Source organism: Eriocheir sinensis, chromosome 52 (assembly GCF_024679095.1).
Source record: "Eriocheir sinensis breed Jianghai 21 chromosome 52, ASM2467909v1, whole genome shotgun sequence".
Taxonomy (NCBI): Eukaryota; Metazoa; Arthropoda; class Malacostraca; order Decapoda; family Varunidae; genus Eriocheir; species Eriocheir sinensis.
In genome coordinates this window covers 4,396,505-4,417,218 of record NC_066560.1, presented here as the reverse complement: position 1 = coordinate 4,417,218, position 20,714 = coordinate 4,396,505, and the positions used below count along the sequence as shown (strand labels likewise).

The 20,714-nt window shown below is 42.8% G+C and overlaps 1 protein-coding gene across 2 annotated transcripts in view; it reads right to left on the bottom strand.

Annotated features, from left to right (window-relative positions):
* LOC126982920 (prolow-density lipoprotein receptor-related protein 1-like) overlaps positions 1-20,714 on the bottom strand; it is a 199,081-nt gene that overhangs the window by 140,270 nt on the left and 38,097 nt on the right. For both annotated transcript variants that reach the window (XM_050835201.1, XM_050835202.1), the window contains exons 2-14: positions 16,825-17,022; positions 15,022-15,144; positions 13,690-13,815; positions 11,575-11,688; positions 8,871-8,996; positions 8,176-8,322; positions 6,906-7,013; positions 6,443-6,602; positions 4,925-5,150; positions 4,387-4,561; positions 857-994; positions 381-558; positions 116-239 (exon numbers count right to left, since the gene is read on the bottom strand). In XM_050835201.1, the coding sequence (XP_050691158.1) occupies positions 116-239; positions 381-558; positions 857-994; positions 4,387-4,561; positions 4,925-5,150; positions 6,443-6,602; positions 6,906-7,013; positions 8,176-8,322; positions 8,871-8,996; positions 11,575-11,688; positions 13,690-13,815; positions 15,022-15,144; positions 16,825-17,022 (1,943 nt within the window). The remainder of the gene's footprint in view (positions 1-115; positions 240-380; positions 559-856; positions 995-4,386; positions 4,562-4,924; positions 5,151-6,442; positions 6,603-6,905; positions 7,014-8,175; positions 8,323-8,870; positions 8,997-11,574; positions 11,689-13,689; positions 13,816-15,021; positions 15,145-16,824; positions 17,023-20,714) is intronic.

Genomic DNA, 20,714 nt, shown 5'->3' with positions numbered 1-20,714 from the left:
CCTGATGGTCGGTCCAAGGCTTCTTTCAAAACATATTCTAGCCTTGACAAGGAATCAACTTTTACATAAGTGACTCGTACACCGTAACATACAGTGTATATATAAGACCTCTTACCTCTTCAGTCCAGTAGATGTTCCTGCCCATCCAGTCCACAGCCAAGCCCTTCACGTTGAAGATGGCGGCGGTGACGACGAGTTCTTTGATCGTGCCGTTCAGACTGCTGCGCTCAATGACAAATCTGATGTTGAGGGAAAGATTCTGTTTTAAATCCACTGGTGCAAATACATCTGTAGCCCACCTGACAGTTTTCCTCTTTATTATCATCATCATAAAGACACTAAATAGATGCAGCCAATGCGTGGAGACAGTCTTCCCTCACCTTTCCGTGTCAGCGTAGTAAATGAACTGTGACCGCACGTCATAGTCGAGGGTGGTGGGCCGCTTGAGGGACGTGATGGGAATCATGACCTCCGAGATGGCTTGCCGGTCCAGGTTCAAGCCTTTGATCATCCCCGGGTGGGTTTTGGCATATATGAGGAAGGCTTCAGGCTGGTGGGCTGGAGGTACATAGAACAATTATCAATGGAAGCCAACAACAGCAGCAGCAGAAACCTCATTGTTCCAGAGCTACACAGGGCAAGGAGCAATGAAATGGACTCTTACAACTAGTATGAATACTACACCCGCTTCAGGAGGTCTGTCAAAACACTTTCCGCCACATGGGAAGAGCTACGTCATGACTCGAGGCACGTGCCCTCACCTCGTTCTTTAAGGCTAGGCTCTGACAAACTCACACGACTGGGGTTCTCTTTGTACCCAGTAGACAAAAAGGAAAATACAGCAAAATTACATTACCTACACATATTCCAGAATCTCTAGGCTCATGGATGTGTCCGGGCTGGCAGCGGCAGGAAGCATATGGTCGTGTCCCATTCCACATGGGGATACAGATGTGGTGGCAGCCCCCGTTCCTCTGGCCACACGGGTGAACCACTGCAGAGAGTCACAAATATTAAACACTGTATGTCATCAGTGCAATTCCTCCTCTTAAGGCAGACAGATGGACTAAAGGATAAGCCTAAACTTTCTTAACAGTGACTAACTTTGAACCAAATATACTTGTGCAAATTCTCTAACACTTTTTACATATCAGGGAACAGAAGTTTTGCAGGTTTTCTCCACTCCTTTTTGTGTGCCCTTGATTTCTTCCTCTCACATAAAAAATAAAAAAAGAAGCCCAAATTAGGAGTCCTCTTAACCCCAAGCATCAAATCCTAACCTCTACGTCCATCTAAAAAAGGAAAAAAAAAGATTTGCAATAGAGGGGTAGAGGCATGGGGGCTAGAGTCAGAGTCACAACTTTAAAATTTCCCAGAGTCAGAGTCACAACTTTAAAATTTCCCAGAGTCAGAGTCACAACTTTAAAATTTCCCAGAGTCAGAGTCACAACTTTAAAATTTCCCAGAGTCAGAGTCACAACTTTAAAATTTCCCAGAGTCAGAGTCACAACTTTAAAATTTCCCAGAGTCAGAGTCACAACTTTAAAATTTCCCAGAGTCGGAGTCACAACTTTAAAATTTCCCAGAATCAGAGTCGGAGTCACAACTTTAAAATTTCCCAGAATCAGAGTCGGAGTCACAACTTTAAAATTTCCCAGAATCAGAGTCAGAGTCACAACTTTAAAATTTCCCAGAATCAGAGTCAGAGTCACAACTTTAAAATTTCCCAGAATCAGAGTCAGAGTCACAACTTTAAAATTTCCCAGAATCAGAGTCAGTGTCACAACTTTAAAATTTCCCAGAATCAGAGTCAGAGTCACAACTTTAAAATTTCCCAGAATCAGAGTCAGAGTCACAACTTTAAAATTTCCCAGAATCAGAGTCAGACTCACAACTTTAAAATTTCCCAGAATTGGAGTCGGAGTCACAACTTTAAAATTTCCCAGAGTCAGAGTCACAACTTTAAAATTTCCCGGAGTCAGAGTCACAACTTTAAAATTTCCCAGAGTCGGAGTCACAACTTTAAAATTTCCCAGTCAGAGTCACAACTTTAAAATTTCCCAGAGTCGGAGTCACAACTTTAAAATTCCCTAGAATCGGAGTCGGAGTCACAACTTTAAAATTTCCCAGAGTCGGAGTCACAACTTTAAAATTTCCCAGAGTCGGAGTCACAACTTTAAAATTTCCCAGAGTCGGAGTCACAACTTTAAAATTTCCCAGAATCAGAGTCGGAGTCACAACTTTAAAATTTCCCAGAATCAGAGTCAGAGTCACAACTTTAAAATTTCCCAGAATCAGAGTCGGAGTCACAACTTTAAAATTTCCCAGAATCAGAGTCAGAGTCACAACTTTAAAATTTCCCAGAATCGGAGGTGGAGTCACAACTTTAAAATTTCCCAGAGTCGGAGTCGCAACTTTAAAATTTTCCAGAGTCAGAGTCACAACTTTAAAATTTCCCAGAGTCAGAGTCACAACTTTAAAATTTCCCAGAATTGGAGTCGGAGTCACAACTTTAAAATTTCCCAGAATCGGAGTCAGAGTCACAACTTTAAAATTTCCCGGAGTCAGGTTCGGAGTTGCAACTTTAAAATTTCCCAGAATCGGAGTCAGAGTCACAACTTTAAAATTTCCCGGAGTCAGGTTCGGAGTTGCAACTTTAAAATTTCCCAGAATCGGAGTCGGAGTCAGAGTCACAACTTTAAAATTTCCCGGAGTCGGAGTCGCAACTTTAAAATTTCCCGGAGTCGGAGTCACAACTTTAAAATTTCCCAGAGTCAGGTTCGGAGTTGCAACTTTAAAATTTCCCAGAATCGGAGGTGGAGTCACAACTTTAAAATTTCCCAGAATCGGAGGTGGAGTCACAACTTTAAAATTTCCCAGAATCGGAGGTGGAGTCACAACTTTAAAATTTCCCGGAATCGGAGGTGGAGTCACAAATTTAAAATTTCCCAGAGTCAGAGTCGGAGTCACAACTTTAAAATTTCCCAGAGTCAGAGTCACAAATTTAAAATTTCCCAGAGTCAGAGTCGGAGTCACAACTTTAAAATTTCCCAGAGTCAGAGTCGGAGTCACAACTTTAAAATTTCCCAGAGTCAGAGTCAGAGTCACAACTTTAAAATTTCCCAGAGTCAGGTTCGGAGTCACAACTTTAAAATTTCCCGGAGTCAAGAGTCGGAGTCACAACTTTAAAATTTCCCAGAGTCAGGTTCAGAGTCACAACTTTAAAATTTCCCAGAGTCAGGTTCAGAGTCGCAACTTTAAAATTTCCCAGAGTCAGAGTCACAACTTTAAAATTTCCCAGAGTCAGAGTCACAACTTTAAAATTTCCCAGAGTCAGAGTCGGAGTCACAACTTTAAAATTTCCCAGAGTCAGAGTCGGAGTCACAACTTTAAAATTTCCCGGAGTCAGGTTTGGAGTCACAACTTTAAAATTTCCCGGAGTCAGGTTCGGAGTCACAACTTTAAAATTTCCCGGAGTCAGGTTCGGAGTCACAACTTTAAAATTTCCCGGAGTCGGAAGTGGAGTCACAACTTTAAAATTTCCCGGAGTCAGAGTCGGAGTCGCAACTTTAAAATTTCCCGGAGTCAGAGTCTGAGTCACAACTTTAAAATTTCCCGGAGTCAGAGTCGGAGTCACAACTTTAAAATTTCCCAGAATCAGAGTCGGAGTCACAACTTTAAAATTTCCCAGAATCGGAGTCGGAGTCACAACTTTAAAATTTCCCAGAGTCAGAGTCGGAGTCACAACTTTAAAATTTCCCAGAATCAGAGTCGGAGTCACAACTTTAAAATTTCCCAGAGTCAGAGTCGGAGTCACAACTTTAAAATTTCCCAGAATCAGAGTCAGAGTCACAACTTTAAAATTTCCCAGAATCGGAGTCGGAGTCACAACTTTAAAATTTCCCAGAATCAGAGTCAGAGTCACAACTTTAAAATTTCCCAGAATCAGAGTCAGAGTCACAACTTTAAAATTTCCCAGAATCGGAGTCGGAGTCACAACTTTAAAATTTCCCAGAATCAGAGTCACAACTTTAAAATTTCCCAGAATCAGAGTCGGAGTCACAACTTTAAAATTTCCCAGAATCAGAGTCGGAGTCACAACTTTAAAATTTCCCAGAATCAGAGTCGGAGTCACAACTTTAAAATTTCCCAGAGTCGGAGTCACAACTTTAAAATTTCCCAGAGTCGGAGTCACAACTTTAAAATTTCCCGGAGTCAGAGTCACAACTTTAAAATTTCCCAGAGTCGGAGTCACAACTTTAAAATTTCCCGGAGTCAGAGTCGGAAAATATTAACTCCAACTCCCCACCCCTGCTCAAATGTCTCAGAATATGAACTTGAGCTTCTACACAAGTAACCAAGCTGCTACTTTATGCCGCTCCTTACCTTCTGGCTGTCTCTGGCGGTGGTAGACGTGGATGTGCATGGGCTCAGTGATGCTGGTGTGGAAGGTGGTGATGTTGTGGCCCTGGAACCTGTTGATGCGCTTGATGCTGTTGTCCTTCCAGCTCGTGACGTACAGGAAATTCTCAAACACGGAGATGCCGTACGGACGCTCATCCTATCATGGGAGGGACCAGAGTTAATGTTATCTATATTCTATTTGTACGATGGAGGTTGTTGAATAATGATCGTTTTAGTAATGGTGGTAGTGGTAGTAGTAGCAGTGGTAGTTAGTAGTAGGGGTGGTAGAAGTAGCTGCAGTGGTGGTAGTGGTAAAAGTAGTAGTTGTCATTGTAGTGGTGGTGGTAGTAGTAGTAGTAGTAGTAGTAGTAGTAGTAGTAGTAGTAGTAGTAGTAGTAGTAGTTGCCATAGTAGTAGTAGTAGTAGTAGTAGTTGCCATAGTAGTAGTAGTAGTAGTAGTAGTAGAAGTAGTTATAGTAGTAGTAGTGTTATCCTCACAGTCACTCACTCACTCACTCACCGATTTGAGCTTGGCAATGATGCGCCTGTTCCCGCCATCATAGTCCACCCTCTCCACGTGGCTCAGGTAGCCGTCCACCCAGTACACATGTTGGTTGGGGAAGTCCACCGTCACGCCAAACGGGTACACGATCTTGGTGCTGGCGAGCGTGATCTGCTGCGAGCCGTCCATCCGGGCACGCTCAAGTTTCGGCTGACTCGTCCCCCAGTTTGTGAGGAACATGTACCTGGGAGGGGGACGTCAGGATACAGGTAACTCTCGATTTACGCGAGTTTGGTTTACGCGTTTTTGAAATAACGCGGGGTCCAAAATCAAAAAAAATGTTTAATTTACACGTTTTTTCACTTATATGCGATACTATTTTATGGAGTGGCCACCAGATGTCTCACGCACGCATGCACATTCAACAAAGCTTTCATGAGTTGTGGGCATTTTCGTGGGTAGTTTTATGACCATGGTGATAGTTTAACACAGCCCCTGTACCACCGTTGCCTGATTATTGTACTCAGAGCTTCGTATTTACCAGCTTCCGAGCCATAGCTATTGCCAAAAAACACCAATAATCAAAAATGTAATTAACCATTTATCGATAACTATACATGAAGGCAGTTATTGGGGTCGAGGAGGTAGTTTTGGGGTCGGAAAGTTGGAAAGTTTCGTTTAGTCGGCGCAACATCTGTGGTCATATGCTGGAGAGACTGAAGGGGAAGGAATTATAGGAGATGGGAACAGATCCCAGGAGACGGGACACAACCCTCGATTAATACCTGGTACCCATTCACTGCTGGGTGGACAGGGGCGTAGGATATCGGAAAAGCTGCCCAAATTTTTCAACTCCGCCCGGGAATCAAACCCGGGCTCTCTTGGTTGTGAGCCGAGTGTGCTAACCACTGCACTTTTGGGTCAGAAATCGGCAAACATAGGAGGCTGAGTACAACAATCTGGCAACATTGCCCCGTACCATGAACATAAAACAACACTCAGGAGCATGCATCTAACTTCTCTTTTGGGCTCCGGAAATAGGTGTTGTGGGAGCCAGATGCACTTAAGAATACTGATCAAAGAAGTCACCTCTGGCTACTTCCTGAGACAAAATGCATCTTCCTTATATGAACAAATACTTTAAAGGGCAAAAGGAATGATCTAGACCAAATTAGGGTGAGGGAGGCAAAGGAGGAATGTAACAAATGAGGGTGGAATAGATATAAGTAAACCAAGGAGGCTTGTGAAAAAACAGAACAGAATGCAGAACAGAGCCTGACAGGAACATGGCAGAAAGTAAAAGTAATGGTAAAGATGATGTCATATGCTTGGTGCTCATCTGTCTCTTTACCCCTTGAGCCTGTGGTTGATGGGAACTCACTAGCCAAGGACACAGGGCAGAGAGCTACCATTTGAACAAGATCTAAACACACAAGCATGAACAATCCATTTTGAAATTAAGTTTAATAAAGAAGAATTTAATAAAGTTATATGTAATAGCGAATGTTGGTAACGGTATTTGTGGCGTGGCCTCACCCAGTCATGGGGTCCAGTGCGATGCCGCGGGGCTCATTCATCATGCCGTCCAGCAGCGTGAGGCAGACCCGCATTGTGGCGTTACACATGAAGATCATCTCCCGCTGGTCCAGGATGTACCAGTTGCCGGTGACCCAGTCCTGCGCGATATCATTGACATCTGCAGCAGAGGGAACGGCAATGGTCAAATTCAGAAAAATGCTGACAGTGATGAATACTTTGGGACACACATACTTAGTTAAAACCTTTTACCAAGCATGCCAGAAGTGTGGTGGAGTTAAATATTTAAAAAGTTAAGGTATCACCAGCTGGTAGCTTGATAAAATTATAAACATATCAAGGAAACAAAGCATTAACTATCATAAATACAATGAAAATGAGCCATATGGTGTTTGTCACAATGCACAATGTGGTCTTGAACAGTGTGGAAAACTACTTATGAAAAACCTGACTGAGTACTTACAGTTGAGGTCGTGCTGGGAGGGCTGTGGGATGAGCCAAGTGTCACTCAGGTTATCAGCCAAGGCACACTGGAAGGCCGACCAGGTGGTGTTGGAGACGACCCAGCATACTGCACAGAGAACATCAACATCATCAGTCACAATCAGCCACATCATCAACATAATATCAACATAACAGCCATTATCAACAAACAACCTCAAGAACAATATGAACAGTCAGTCTCAGCCACATCAACATGACAAATCCCACCATTACCAGCCTCAAGAGTAACACCAACAGTCTCACACACACACATTAGATAAGGCTTTGCTAGAGGTTGTGTCAGTATTTCCATGGATAGTTTAATGAGCCTAAAGTCTGTTTCATTTCATCTGTCCACCAACAAAGCGGGAATTTTGATGGATGTCGCACCTGCGCATTTCTAGTTCGTGATTACATGAAAATCAACTTTTGTGATAGACATTCAAGCTTATTTTTTAATAATATATTTGAATGTTTATGTACAAAAAACAACTAGTCATTTGCACAGATAATTATCCAACACATAAAAAAGTCTAGCTTGTATCAAACTACATAGTCACATCATGCTCGAACGATCTATGGTTTTTCAAATATCACTGAAAATATAAAGTTGATCTTCACGCAATCACAAACTAACAATGAGCAGGTGCCACATCTACGTTTGCAAGTGGACAAACGGAATGAAACAAACCATAGTAATACTTTGACAAGGCTTCTTAACCCCTTGGATGTGGATTTCCCACAAGAAGACATCACCAAGCTACAGGAGTGGAACAAAAAGTGGCTGCTCCAATTTAGTGAAGAAAAATGTGAGGTCATGTATCTTGGGAGGGGAAATCCAGCATACCAATACCACATGGGAAACACTCCACTACCCACCACAGAGGCACAGAAAGACCTGGGAGCATATGTTACCAAGCTACCAGTGAAGGCGAAATCCGTACCAATCACAGCGGACGGGTTAAACATAAATCTAAAAAAAACACACACGAGAACTCAACTAATCTCCTTTTTGGCCTTTGGAAGTAGTTGTAGTGGGAGCTGAAAGTGTCACATCAGTTCTTCCCGTCATTAAGTTCAAAACGCACCTGGTCACCATGAGTCACTTCTCACTAATCACTCCACTGACTCATCCCAAGATTCATCCCACTGAAGACTCCACAGTGCCCAGGTATCATAAACACGTCAGCAGGGAGACATGATGCAACGATCCTACAGTCTCAGCGAGCATTTCACGATCGTATTCTCACCTGATCTATTGCGGTGGTTGTAGTCCATGTTGACGGCATACTTTAGATTCAGACCCGTATCACCCGGCACGACCGACCCGTTGAGGTACAGCCGCGCCAACCCTGAGTTACTGGCATAGAGGAGCGTCGCCGGTTCGTCTAGTGGGTCTGTGGGGGAGGGGGGGAAACGCAGCTTATATTAACTTTGGGGTAGGGTGCGTTTATCAAGCCAAACACATCATTCATTCCAACCAGTGTCCATGTCAGGTAAAAAGCCACTCCAAAAAACTGGGCCTAGGAACAGTAAACTCTACCCAAAAATTTGCAGGAGCCGTGCCAGATGTTTTTTTTGGATAATCCTAATATATTGAGCTGCCTCTTTTACTGTAAATGAAATAAAATTAAATAACAAAACAATGAATTTGAATATTTTGTACAATTTTTTTCTACGGTCAGGGGTAAAGGACTGACTTTTACATGGCTACCATTTTTCTAGAAGGCTGAATTTCCTCCTCAAATGAAAACTAATGAGCCTGGGAAAATGAAAGACTGGGAAATGTGTTGACTTTTAAAGGAGTCTGTACATGGGGCAGACTAACAGAAGAGAGATGATTTGACCTGGAAGCAAGAGGGGCAAACATTCAGCCTACCCTTTCATAGCATTACCTAACCTAACCCAACCAGCCCTGCCTTAACCTGACCCAGCCCAGCCTCACCATTCCTGGCCTTGCAGGTGGAGGTCCCAACAAAGTCGTAACCGAGGGTGCAGCTGCAGGTGAAGCCGTTCTTTTGGTTGGTGCACACCTGGTCACACGAACCCTCCACCGCACACTTGTTGGTGTCTGTAGGAGCAAAAAGCAACATCACGAAACTTGCATGGCACAAGAAATTTTAAATGAACACCCACCTACATTTAGTTACTTTGTTCTTGAGCACACAGCTTCCTGAAACTGCTGCCGAATCAAATAGTTACATGGTTTCTTTGGAAATCAAAACTAATTTAAGTCCATGGGCTCACAATTACTTTAATTTTACGCAAAAAGCACAAAATATTAAATGTGATATATTTTGCATGACACCAACTTGCATTTTTATCTTTGAATTCAGTCATTCTTAAGAAAATTCTTATTTCTCATATATCAGAGCCTCTGCCCCTCACCAGGATGCTCACCTCTAGTGTAAATAAATAAAAAATTGTACTCTTACTGTAAACTTCTTTGGAAATTTTTAATTTCCAAAGAAGTCTACTCACAGGCTTGTGAGTTCTCTCAGCACTGAGAGGCTGTGCAGTGTGGAGCTCAAGACTACAGCACGACCCTACCCACTAACAACCCTAAAGACTCAGTCAAGATGCTTGCTGGATATCTAGTGGCAAAAGGTGGCAATGATATCTAATAAAATATATATATATGTATATAAAATGGAAACACAAATGACACAGAAATTGGATATCCACAATACTTACAACCTCTGTATGACACCCACTCAATATACATTTTCTTACTTTCACATTTCTAAAATCACCCGCCACCGCTTGAAGTTTATCATTCAGGGGACAGATGTGCCCCTCTCTGCTTTGCCACACACTCAAGTCACTAATGCATACTTCTTATTCTACTTCCTAGATCAGGGAGCTTTAGGTATGAGTACACTACCATCAGGGTCTTAACAAACAGAGCACTATAACAGACACTAAATGGCAGGCAGCACACGGCTCACTGTAGCTACTTTCAAGAGGCTTCAAAATGAATCAAGAGGGTAATGATTAAAATAAAATTGGGTTGCAAGATTACAAGTTTGAGATCCACTGAACACAATCGCCCACTAGAGGTTAACATAGCATGACTTAGGGACAGGTGGGCTATGGGCCGTATTACAAGTCAAATGCGAGAAGTTTCGGGTCCCTAGGGAGTTATTCATCCCGAACTCTGTAGGGACCAGAAACTTCTCGAATTCAACTGGTAATACAGCCCCTAAACCAGACTATGTAGGGACCCAAAACATCCCGTATTTGACTTGTAATACGGCCCAATATCTGAGGGGAGGGAGGTAACGCCCACACCTACGCTACTCTGAGGGAGGAAGTGCCTACACCCAGTCCACTGTTGAGGCTGCATGGCTCAGCAAATACCAAAACAAACAAACCTTGAGGCGACTGAGTAGTAGGAGGAGGAAGTAAACCGCCTTGTCAAGCAAAGGGAAAAGAGAATGACTGTTTATCGTTGCTGTTCTCACCTGGTATTTGTGGTCTGTCCCAAATTTTATCATATTCTTCCTTAGATTTGTGCATGATGTTGACAAGTTAACCCGGTAGCAGCGACGGGCCAAATTTGTGGCTTTACTGTGCAGCAGCGACGGGCCAAATTTGTGCCATGATTTAAACCCAAAAAAATAGATGATACATAATCTGATCACAAATGCTTTGATATATATTATGAAATGGTTTGTGTGAGGGGTGATTTTTTCTCATTTTTCTCGCTTGGGGGGAGCATTAAGAAACATGATCCTTGCTGCTACCGGGTTAAGAATTGTACTCATAAGCTGATCAGTCTGTGCGTATGTCCCTAGTGTGTGTGTGTGTGTGTGTGTGTGTGTATTTTCCTAGTTGTTAATGAATTTTTTGGTGTGTGTGTGTGTATGTGTGTATAAATAGTTGAACTGAAGATTATTTAACAGATACTCAAGTCTCTCTCAAACTATTCTAGTATATTCAACTAAATGACCACAACCAAAAAAAATAATACTGAGGCCTTTGACATTCTTTTCATCACTCACCAGATGTTAGATTTTGTACCTAACTGTAGAGTATTGTGAGTCAGTAACTGTATCTAATAATTGCTTGATATGTGAAGCTTTGTTCAAGAAAGGAGTTAGATATAGATATGATAAAAATAGTTCTTTGGATATATTGGCTATCTCTTGATAATAATAATAATAATAATAATAATAATAATAATAATAATAATAATAATAATAATAATAATAATAAAAATAATAATAACTACAACAACAGAAACAACCACCACCACCACCCTCACCCCTCTCCCCACCACCACCACCACCACCCTCACCCCTCTCCCCACCACCACCCTTCCACCCCACCTTTATCATCACCCCCTTTTCCTCCCCACCACCACCACCGTCCCCTCCTTCCCCCCAAAACCATCACCCTCCCCACCACTACCACCATCACCATACCCCATACCCCTCCCAACCCCCACCATCACCCTCCCCACCACCACCACCACCATCATCACCATACCCCATACCCCTCCCCACCCCCATCATCACACTTTCCCCACCACCACCAACAAGAACAACAACAACCCCTACTCCCCACCATATCCCTCCCCCTCCATCATCACCCCCACCATCTTCCCCTCCTCACCCCCCCCCCACCACCACCAGGGCGGCACTCACCCACACACTCCGTCCCGTTGGGCTGCTGCCACTCCGGACAGTAGCAGCGCGGGCCGTCCACGGTGGGATGGCAGCCGTGGGCACAGCGAAGGGCCTGGCACTGCTGGCTGTTATCTGCGGCGAAGGGAACACACTCATTAGGACATACTCGTTAAGACACACTCATTAGGACACACTCATTAGGTCACACTCATTAAGATACACTCATTAGGACACACTCATTAGGACACACTCATTAGGTCACACTCATTAGGACACACTCATTAGGACACACTCATTAGGACACATTCATTAGCACACACTAATTAGGACACACTCATTAGGACACTCATTGGGACACACTCATTAGGACACACTCATTAGGACACTCATTGGGACACACTCATTAGGACACACTCATTAAGACACTCATTAGGACACACTCATTAGGACACACTCACTAGGACACACTCATTAGGACACTCATTGGGACACACTCACTAGGACACACTCATTAGGACAGTCATTGGGACACACTCATTAGGACACACTCATTAGGACACTCATTAGACACACTCATTAGGACACACTCATTAAGACACACTCATTAGGATACTCATTAGGACACACTGATTAGGACACGCTCATTAGAACACACTGATTAGGACACACTGATTAGGACACACTGATTAGGACACACTGATTAGGACACACTCATTAGGACACACTGATTAGGACACGCTCATTAGGACACACTGATTAGGACACACTCATTAGGACACACTCATTAGGTCACACTCATTAGGACACACTCATTAGGTCACACTCATTAGGACAAACTCATGAGGACACACTCATTAAGACACTCATTAGGACAGTCACTGGGACACACTCATTAAGACATACTCATTAGGACAAACTCATTAGGACACACTCATTAAGACACACTCATTAGGACACACTCATTAGGACACACTCATAAGGACAAACTCACTGGGACACACTCATTAGGACACACTCATTAGAACACGCTCATTAGGACACACTCATTAGAACACACTCACTGGGAGACACTGATTAGGACACACTCATTAGGATAAACTCATTAGGACACACTGATTAGGACATGCTCATTGAGACACACTGATTAGGACACACTCACTGGGAGACACTGATTAGGACACTCATTAGGACACACTGATTAGGACACATTCATTAGGACACTCATTAGGACACACTCATTGGGACACACTCACTGGGAGACACTGATTAGGACACACTCATTGGGACACACTCACTGGGAGACACTGATTAGGACACACTCATTAGGACACATTCACTGGGACACACTCATTGGGACACACTCATTAGGACAAACTCACTGGGAGACACTGATTAGGACACACTCATTAGGACACATTCACTGGGACACACTCATTAGGACACACTCATTGGGACACACTCACTGGGAGACACTGATTAGGACACACTCATTAGGACACATTCACTGGGACACACTCATTAGGACACACTCATTAGGACAAACTCACTGGGAGACACTGATTAGGACACACTCATTGGGACACACTCACTGGGAGACACTGATTAGGACACACTCATTAGGACAAACTCACTGGGAGACACTGATTAGGACACACTCATTGGGACACACTCACTGGGAGACACTGATTAGGACACACTCATTAGGACAAACTCACTGGGAGACACTGATTAGGACACACTCATTGGGACACACTCACTGGGACACACTCATTGGGACTCACTCATTAGGACACATTCACTGGGACACACTCATTGGGACACACTCATTAGGACACACTCATTAAGACACATTGATTAGGACACACTCATTAGGAGAAACTCATTGGGACACACTCATTAGGACACACTCATTAGGACACATTCATTAAGACACACTCATTGGGACACACTCACTGGGAGACACTGATTAGGACACACTCATTAGGACAAACTCATTGGGACACACTCACTGGGTGAAACTGATTAGGATACACTCATTAGGACACAATTATCAGGACACACTTATTAGCCTCTTAGGACACACTTATTAGGACACAGTTATTCACTAAAAAGGTAACTGGATCAAATACTCACGACAGAAATCTCCCTCGTCGCTCTGGTCGGGACAGTCGTGGTTGAGGTCACAAAGCTTACTCAGCAGGACACAGGTGATGGAGTCGTTACACCTGAAGTAGTTGGGCGGACAGGTGTTGCCCTTACCTGCAGCGGGGGAAAATAGGTGTTAGGGTTCGCTGTATGTAAGATTTTTATGTACAGGTGTTTGTCCTTACCTATAATCGGTGGTGGCTGTAATGGGTGTAATAGTGAAAGTAATAATTGGTGTAATAGCGGACAGGCTGCACGCCCGCGAAATGTGAGCGTTTTTTTAGTCGTGAAATCTGAGCTTCCATTACAATCTCATCCTATCAATAAATGCATTTTCGCGAAGTAGGAACACGCGAATAGCGATTTTTTTTTATTTTTTTTTACGTGCCAGCCTATAGCGCCGGTAGGCTTTCTTGACGGGCCTGGTTGGTGGTCGGCCCCAGCCCGTCATGGCGCAGGCGAGTATTTATAGTGGCGCCATTTTTTCTTGGCTCATGCTGCCCCCCGGCGCTCATTGTTAAACTGAATTGAATTATTCACCAGAGCAAAATTAATGCAACTATTACACCAAAGGAACTGAATCAAGTGACTGCCACACACTTGGATGAGCTGGGAGAGTCATTCGATGGACAGCTCCGTGACCAAGCACAACACCCAGCTTGGGCAAGACAAAAATTTCCCTTCGATGCTGCAAAGGCAACGGTCAATACTTTGACGATTTTATCGAACTTCAGCAGAGCCACACTCAACAAGTGCTCGTTGGCACAACTACGCTGTCAGTGTTTTGGTGCCGCCAAATGGAAGAGTAGCCTCTCATCGCTAAAAAAAAAAAAAAAAAAAACGTTTGTTGCACCGTATCCCTTAGAGCATGTGTTTCTGATACCGGTGGACATCAACACAAAGGAGTCTTGCATATAAAAGTGAAATGAGAGTGACACTCGCCAAAACAAAGCCACGCAGTTAACAGATCCCCTAAAAACAGGGATAAAAATCGCAGAAGATTCAGTTCTTCTTCTTATCTAAATAAACGTTTGAATCCAGAGGCAAATTTTCTTTCATTTTTGTAATGATTAAAATGAATTTTTAAGCATTTGTTGTTGTTGTTGTTGTTGTTGTTGTTGTTGTTGTTGTCATATGTGAGGGGTTCGGCTATTGAGCGGAGGTTTTCGTTATTTGGGTTTTTGTTCTCATCTAAGGTGCCACAGAAATGATCTCTAAAATAGGGACAGGCTATAAGAAGATTTACATACATTACGTCTTCATCTAAGATTCTAAGCTGTCACATAGACGATCTCGAAGGTAAAGTATAAGGAGACTTACACAGAGGGTTGTGCTCGTCCGAGAAGTCGTCGGGCCCACAGTCTGATTCGCCGTCACACACCCACCCCATCGGCAGGCACTTCTTCGTTATGTTACAAGTAAAAGTCCCACAATGTCGCGGCGCTGCGGGGACGGGAAGAGACAAGATGGAAGGATTAATGCTAACATATTGGAAGGAGTTATTGGAGGAGGGGGAACACTGGAAGGAGAGCTAACATGAAGGGCCTGTAGTCTCAAATATTTCAAGGCTTACACGTACGCCCATATTTGGTAAGGCTTTCCTAGAGGTTGTGTTGGTATTTCCATGGGTGTTTAATGAATATAGTGATAGTCTGACAAGGCTTCTGCACCGGGGATGTGGAAAACACTCATTAGAACTTGACTCATCATATTTGTGGCCTTTGGAAGTAGTTGTTGTTAAAGCCGAAAGTATCTGAGAATAGACATTTGATAAAGCTGCCGTAGAGGTGATTTGATGAGCCTAGTGAGAGTTTAACAAGGCTTCTGCACTGTGGGAACCCGATACATCTTCTTTGTGGTCTATGGGAACATTTACTGTGAGAGCCGAATATTTACTGAGAAAGCCGAAAGTAGCTATCTGAGAAAACGGGAGAGATTTGATAAGGCTGTCGTAGAGGTGATTTGATGAGCCTAGTGAGAGTTTAACAAGGCTTCTGCACTGTGGGAACCCGACTCATCTCCTTTGTGGTCTTAGGGAACATTTACTGTGAGCCGAAAGCGTCTTTGAGTACAGGCCCGAGATCAGCCACACAAACAACCCAAGCAGTAGTTCATAGTAGTTTTTCATAGCAGTAGTTCACAGTAGTCTTTTCTCTTAATCAAGGGTACAAAGAAGAGGAAGTGGGTTAGTTAGTGTTGAAAGTACAGGTGTGGGAGAAGAAAGACAATAGAGTCGGTATTCCCAGACTCTAAAATCCCGGTACAAAGAAGATGAAGTGGGTTAGTTAGTGTTGAAAGTACAGGTGTGGGAGAAGAAAGACAATAGAGTCGGTATTCCCAGACTCTAAAATCCCGGTACCAAGAAGATGAAGTGGGTTAGTTAGTGTTGAAAGTACAGGTGTGGGAGAAGAAAGAGAGTAAAGTCGGTATTCCCAGACTCTAAAATCCCGGTACAAAGAAGATGAAGTGGGTTAGTTAGTGTTGAAAGTACAGGTGGGGGAAAAGAAAGAGAGTAAAGTCGGTATTCCCAGACTCTAAAATCCCGGTACCAAGAAGATGAAGTGGGTTAGTTAGTGTTGAAAGTACAGGTGTGGGAGAAGAAAGAGAGTAAAGTCGGTATTCCCAGACTCTAAAATCCCGGTACCAAGAAGATGAAGTGGGTTAGTTAGTGTTGAAAGTACAGGTGGGGGAGAAGAAAGACAATAGAGTCGGTATTTCCAGACTCTAAAATCCCGCCTCTCACATCAACTCCCGCCAAACCAAAGGCCAAGAAGGAGATTAATCGGGTTCTAATGGGTGTTATTCTAGGTTCATGGTACAGAAGAGGGGTCAAACTACCACTAGGGTCATAAAACTACCTCTGGAAATGCCCACAACTCCTAGAAAAGCCTTGTTAAATGCATGTGTTTGGGCGTCGAACGATTTAAGAATGTGACCCTACTAGGAGTGTAGGCTACAGCTGTAAGGTGTAGGTGACATGACAAGCGAAGTGTGAATAAGCAGAAGAGAGGACCAGGAGTAGGAGGACCAGCGAAGCGATACAAAGCTATAGAGTCAAAAGATGATTCGTTAACTGTTCTGATGTTAGTTGTGCTCCCCTCCCCCCTCCCCTCCAATACTCACGACAGTCCGGGGGTTCGTCCGAGGCGTCGCGGCAGTCGGGGGAGTAGTCGCATTTGTGGGACATGGGGATGCACTTGAGGCCATCACGACACCTGAACTCCCGCTCCGAGCACTGCACCGTGGTCAGGGTTGCCAGGTCCGCATCTGTATTCCTGCGCACTCCTGCCGCAGAACGAACCCAAGACCCGCCAACTCCACCTTCAGAAACCGCCCAAGAGGAGCCCAATATTTTATTAGTAAAGTATAAATGTATATGTTATGCTTAAAACGACAAAGGTAGAAAATGGAGATGAACTTTTTTAAAGCTAACATATATATATATATATATATATATATATATATATATATATATATATATATATATATATATATATATATATATATATATATATATATATATATATTACACGTGTAGAAAAGTACACAATTACATTCTGAAAAGGAGAAATGAAGACAATGTATGTTCAGAAATAATCTTACCAGCCTGATACATAACTGCGTAGTCCTATCAATATCAACATAGTCATTGTTGTCATTATTAGTATCTATTATGTCTTGAGTAAACCGTGACAACATTTCCTGTGTGGGAGTACACTTATGGCAACTTATGCCATTCCTCTGCAATATCAGAGGCGTATTCAGGACCTTGAAACATTGGGGTTAGCCCAGCCCAAAATGCTGGGTGGTTGGAGGCGAGAGAAGCGCGGAGATTTTAGGGTAATTCTGAAATCTCTCTGACAAACGGGACAATGTATGTGTTATTGTATTTAGCAGTAACACTGAAATTATGGCAAGTGTGTCATAATAAAACTTTCAAAGTCATTATCAAATTATGTTAAAGCATAAGCACATTAAAGCGCTTCAGACTGATGTATCATACATATAAATGTACTGTACAGACAATTTCAAATGAAAATTTATTCTCTCAGGTACGTTTGCTGCAGAGAACAAGGCACTAAAAATTGATGAAAAGGAATTCTCTCTCTCTCTCTCTCTCTCTCTCTCTCTCTCTCTCTCTCTCTCTCTCTCTCTCTCTCTCTCTCTGCGGTCACCCAGAAGATAGATATGATTACATGTTATGAAAAGCTACACTTCAACCCCTCACCCCCCCCCCTCGCCTCTCTCTCTCTCTCTCTCTCTCTCTCTCTCTCTCTCTCTCTCTCTCTCTCTAACAAACAAACAGACACACGCACAAACAACGAATAAAGTAGAATATCAGTTATTTGTTCCCTTTCTTTCCCTCCTCCACCTCCACCTCCTCCTCCTCCTCCTCCTCTTCTTCCACCTCCTCAACTCCTGTAAAACACACCAACTGCAGCACAATAGGAGAGATTTTTCTGCCTATTGAGAGAATTCCTATACACAGGCTAAATTACCCTTGAGAGAGAGAGAGAGAGAGAGAGAGAGAGAGAGAGAGAGAGAGAGAGAGAGAGAGAGACGAATTCATAAATAAACTGACGTTGGGAATGGGAACAAATGAAACACACACACACACACACACACACACACACACACACACACACACACACACACATATGACGCAACACAGGCTAGCCACATAAATAAATAAATAAATAGATAAATGAATACAAATGAGTAAGACAAGTATTCCTCCTCCTCCTTATCCTCCTCCTCCTCCTCCTCCTCCTCATCATCATCATCATCATCATCATCACCCACCATATTACTAAATCTTGTACCAACGTCTCTCTCTCTCTCTCTCTCTCTCTCTCTCTCTCTCTCTCTCTCTCTCTCTCTCTCTCTCTCTCTCTCTCTCTCTCTCTCTCTCTCTCTCTCTGATGTTAGTGTACTCCATCCTGCTCCGGCAAAGGTTCTAATTCCATCTCTTCGCCTCGCTCCATGTCTGTCAGTCCGTCTGTCCTCACTTTTCCTTCAAGTCTGAGGTTGGCACTCTGTTACTGTGGTTACCTCCGCTTATGACACCTGCCCAAGTCCATTGCTTCATTTTTTTATGGTCATTAGATTATTTTTAACCTGCGCCTGTACCCTAATGCATGATGCTCGCTTCCTGCCTCTCCATACATCCATTTTGGCTGTCCATGTTAATAATTCAACGTACGATATTACCTGCACAAATCCAATTCTAATATTTGGTCTTTAGAATATCTTTAACCTTTGTCTGTTCCTTAATCCTTGATACTTACTGATTGATTGATAGTTTATTGTTGCAAGTAAATAGCAAAGGAGAAGGGAGGAGCATGCCATCCCAACCCCCAGGCAGTACAGAGTGTGATTATATAACAAAGGATACATGTGGAAGTAGAACCAGGGGCCGGATTCATGAAGCCACTGCAAGACCGGTCGTTGGTAAGTCTTTATGTAAATCTGTCCTCTACGAATGATCCTTGTGTTTAGGCTGCTCCGATGACAGTGAATGAAGTACTGGCCTGGTCGACACTTCCTTCATTGTCACTGGAGTCGCTTTAAGATCAAGAGCGTTCCTAGATGATGGAGTTACCAAAAGACTTACCATCAATAGGTCTCGTAAGTGGTTTGATGAATCCGGCCCCAGGAAACTAAAAAGATACAGTGGTAGGGGACAAGTGCTAACTCGTACCTCTCCGTGTAATCATTTTGACTGTCTACCTGTTAATAATTCAACGCATGATACGGTCTGCCCAAGTCCATTTCGTTATTATCATCGTCATTAGGTTATCTTTATCGTTCCCTTATCGGTTCCCTAATGCATGACGTTCGCTTCTTGTCTCTCATTCCGACCATGATTCATTTCAGATAACTTTGGCCGTCCATCTGTTGCCATTTTTTTTTTATATAATCGTCACTTTAAGTCCGTATTCTCAAACATTTAGGGGCTCACACACACATCCACACCCATATTAGACAAGGCTTTCGTAGAGGCTCTGAGAATGTATTTCCATGGCTACATTTATGAACCTATAGTTAACTTTGGCCGTCCATCTGTTGACATTTTTTTTTATATATAATCGTCACTTAAGTCCGTATTCTCAAACATTTCAGGGCTCACACCCACACTCACATTAGACAAGGCTTTCATAGAGGCTGTGAGTAGGTATTTCCATGGCTACATTTATGAACCTATAGTGATAATTTGACAAGGATTTGCACCATGAATGTGAAAAAAAACTCATGAGAACTGATTCATTTCCTTTGTGGAGTTTGTGGAGGATTTGCACCATGAATGTGAAAAAAAACACACATGAGAACTGATTCATTTCCTTTGTGGAGTTTGTGGAGGATTTGCACCATGAATGTGAAAAAAACCACTCATGAGAACCGAATCATTTCCTTTGTGGAGTTTGGAAATAGTTGTCGTGAGAGCCGAAAGGATTTGAGAATACGGTCCAGATTTCTAAATATATCGGTCTCCTTTTACGACTATCATCCAAGACCACAGAAGCGCTAGACTGTCCGGGTTTTTTATTTGATTTTTATTTATTATTTTATTTTATTTTATTTTATTTTTATTTATCATTTTATTATTTATTTGATTTTTATTTATTATTTTTATTTTATTTTATTTTATTATTTTATTATTTATTATTTATTTTATTTATGATCTTTATTTTATTTTTTTATTTTTTTATTTGTTGTTTTATTTGAGAATACGGCCCAGATTTCTAAATGTATCGGTTTCCCTTTTGCGACTATTATCCAAGACCACAGAAGCGCAAGACTATCCGAGTGGTCTTGGGTCTATTCCCCTTCAAAAAGCACGAAATCGAGTAAAACTATCACCAAGATCATAAAATCAGTCCATGAAAGTCCCGGCAACTTCTACGAGAGGCTTCTCAGACTATTATCCAGGACCGCAGAAGCGCAGGACTGTCCGGGTGAAATTCCTTAGGTGCTATGCCCGTTGAAGAACCAGAAATCGAGTAAAACTATCA